The following is a 2,622-nucleotide window of genomic DNA, read 5'->3' as shown; positions in this document are numbered from 1 at the left end:
TCCTGAGGGGGTATCTGATCTCAGATGATGCTCGTGTGTTTTAAAAGCTCGTTGCCATTGTTTCCCCCCCCTCTGCTGCTATGTTTGAAGAATACCCCCTCCCGAATTCCGTAAACAGTTCATTTCTACAGGGCCCAATTACATTCATGCCCACAATGGCAGGGACGGCTTTCCCTTGATCCTTCGTAATAATGATGCCCCTGGCGGGCAGAGTCTTGGCAAAAACTGTCACATCCATCTCTATGTATCCCACCAATGGGATATCCTCCCCATTGGCGGCGGTTAGCTTAATCCAAGAATCCGCATTCTTGGGGGTGGGACCCTCCTCCCCAAAATATTGACGATACATGGATTCCGGTATGGTAGTTACCTGCGATCCTGTATCTAACAGACAAGGAATGTCTACTCCATCGAACTTAATGACAACGTGATCCGAAGATCCTATTGTTCTATCCCTAAGACTTTCTATTTCTACTCTATCACCGGATTCTGCCATGTTTACCTTTTGCGTTCTATTTGTGTTTCCTACTCCCTCTACTTCATCCTTAACAATGGTCCCTACCCTACTAGTGTCTACCTTAACTTCGCTTGGCAGCGCTTTATCGACTCTATCCACCCCCGGGCCGCTGTCGGGGGCAGACCGCTCTAGTTTGGGGGCATGCTAGAACGGGGGGTCTGTGATTCTCCACGGCAATCTCTTGCTACGTGGCCCGGCTCACCACACCTATAACACTCGTCAGACTTGCGGCGGTTATCCCCCCTGGCCTTGGGCCTTCTCAGACATCCACGAGCCATGTGACCCTCTTCCCCACAGTTGTAACAGACGCTGTTGGCCTGACAATCTCTCGCATAATGCCCCTCCTTCCCGCAGTTATAACAACTATTGTTTTGACTCTGTCTGCGGGGCTGGTCGCGTGGCTGATTCATTTGAAGATTGATGGTGAGCATTTCCAGGGTCCGTTCCAACAACTGTTCGACCCGACTAGTGTTATAGCTATTACTACCGGTTTGAGGGCTCGGCCCCTCCTCCCAGGCCGTGGCCTGAACTTGGGCGGACCCTTGTCTCCTGGCCTCCCACTCCCCCGTTAGCTGCATAGCAGCTTCCTTGGCCTGCTGATGCGTCATGGCATGATTGTTCTGTATTTCTCTTTTCAACTGGCGCCTCACTGAGTCATCCCTAAGACCGTCGACCATTCTGTCTCTTAAGGTTCTATCTCTAACCTCGGCCGCCGCGGCGGCTGCGCCCTGAACTGCGGGTCCGGCCACGACCGGAGCCCTTTCCTCCGCTTTGTTTAACAACTCTTGCAGTGCTATGGTGAAGTCCCTGATGCTTTCCCCCCTTCTCTGGTCCCGGCCGTAAAACTGCCCTAAATAGTCGCTGTGACTTGTCCTGTCATCATAGCTATTCATCAGAGCTGTGAACAATCGCTCGACATCGTTCCTATCCTCCAGAGGGAGTTGCTGGATCTCCCTCTTTGCAATCCCCCCTAACTGACGCATGACAATGTCACTACGGATCTGTGCGTCGTCCTGTACATTACATAGCCTGAAAACCGATCTCATCTCTCGAATAAACTCTCTAACCGTGAGATCAGACGGCGAAGAGGGTGGGCCGTTGAATTTCGCAACGCGCCGGTCAAACGGCGCGAAGTACGGCGCTGCGCCTGCGGCTGCCATATCTACACAATGAATGCAGACTAAGTATAACTCTACTAACTAAGTCTAAGTAGTGACTGTGCGGCTGTCAATGGATGCAAGTTGCCCACCCACCTATGTCCTAGATGTCACCGGCCGGTCCCCTTGCTGGTCAGCTCCGCGGCTCAGCCCTCTTCACCGCACCGCAGCTCTCCTCCGGGTCTCCGACGCCACCGGCTCGACGCTCTGCCACGTGTCGCTATCTTCTTCTTCTTTCTCTCCGACTCCTCGTCGTCTCGTCCGTTTAACTTGGCGGGACCCCAGCCGTACTACCACTTTGTCACGGTGGCCGACTCACAGTTATAGGGTCGTAAGTAAGGATGAAGCAGAGACACCGAAGTTGCGATGAGGTGTACTTTATTCCCAGATCCTCTCTCCCTGACCTACTCCTTCTCGGGTCTCTCTCGACTGACCTCGCCTAACGCGGCTATCTCCCGGACCTCGTGTCCTACATCTGGTCCTTATTATAGTACATGTGGTCCTTATTATGAGTCACGAAGTCGCCTCGTGACACCAGTTTCACGTGTGTACCGTAGTGTAGTGGAGCATTGTGTTCTATACCGATTTCCCTGAGATAATCATGCTTAGGAAGGCGGACAATTCCACAAGACATATTTCAGGGGCAATTGCACCCTGTGAACCATGAGACACAACAAGGTATTAATGACCCCGGATATACGCATCTTGCCGACAAGCGCTCAATGCTGCCTTATTCTTTCTAAATACAGTCAAACCTACCTATAGCAGCCACTCAAGGGACTGGCGAAATGTGGCCACTATAGACAGGTTGCCACTATAGACGATATGTTCATCAATTGGCCGCGATCCTATGAGCAATAAGTTACACATGATTTTGGTACCCACTGATCTTTTTTACCAAGTAACATTGTCTCAATCGTCTCAGAATTCAACTTACCCTGCCAAAGT

The 2,622-nt window shown here is 51.5% G+C and overlaps 1 protein-coding gene across 1 annotated transcript; it reads right to left on the bottom strand.

Annotated features, from left to right (window-relative positions):
* Positions 1-503: 503 nt before the first annotated feature.
* Positions 504-2,205, bottom strand: LOC118410202. The gene has a single exon (XM_035811753.1). It carries the CDS (start codon positions 1,675-1,677, stop codon positions 646-648), a length of 1,032 nt encoding a protein of 343 aa, XP_035667646.1. The 5' UTR covers positions 1,678-2,205; the 3' UTR covers positions 504-645.
* Positions 2,206-2,622: the final 417 nt, after the last annotated feature.

This window comes from Branchiostoma floridae, chromosome 2 (genome assembly GCF_000003815.2).
Source record: "Branchiostoma floridae strain S238N-H82 chromosome 2, Bfl_VNyyK, whole genome shotgun sequence".
Lineage (NCBI taxonomy): Eukaryota > Metazoa > Chordata > Leptocardii > Amphioxiformes > Branchiostomatidae > Branchiostoma > Branchiostoma floridae.
Note: the sequence above shows the minus strand (reverse complement) of the source record. Positions and strands in the feature narration are given on the sequence as shown.

Excerpts from the sequence above, each read along its gene's own strand:
- LOC118410202 (XM_035811753.1), bottom strand. The coding sequence starts at position 1,677 with ATGGCAGCCGCAGGCGCAGCGCCGTACTTCGCGCCGTTTGACCGGCGC.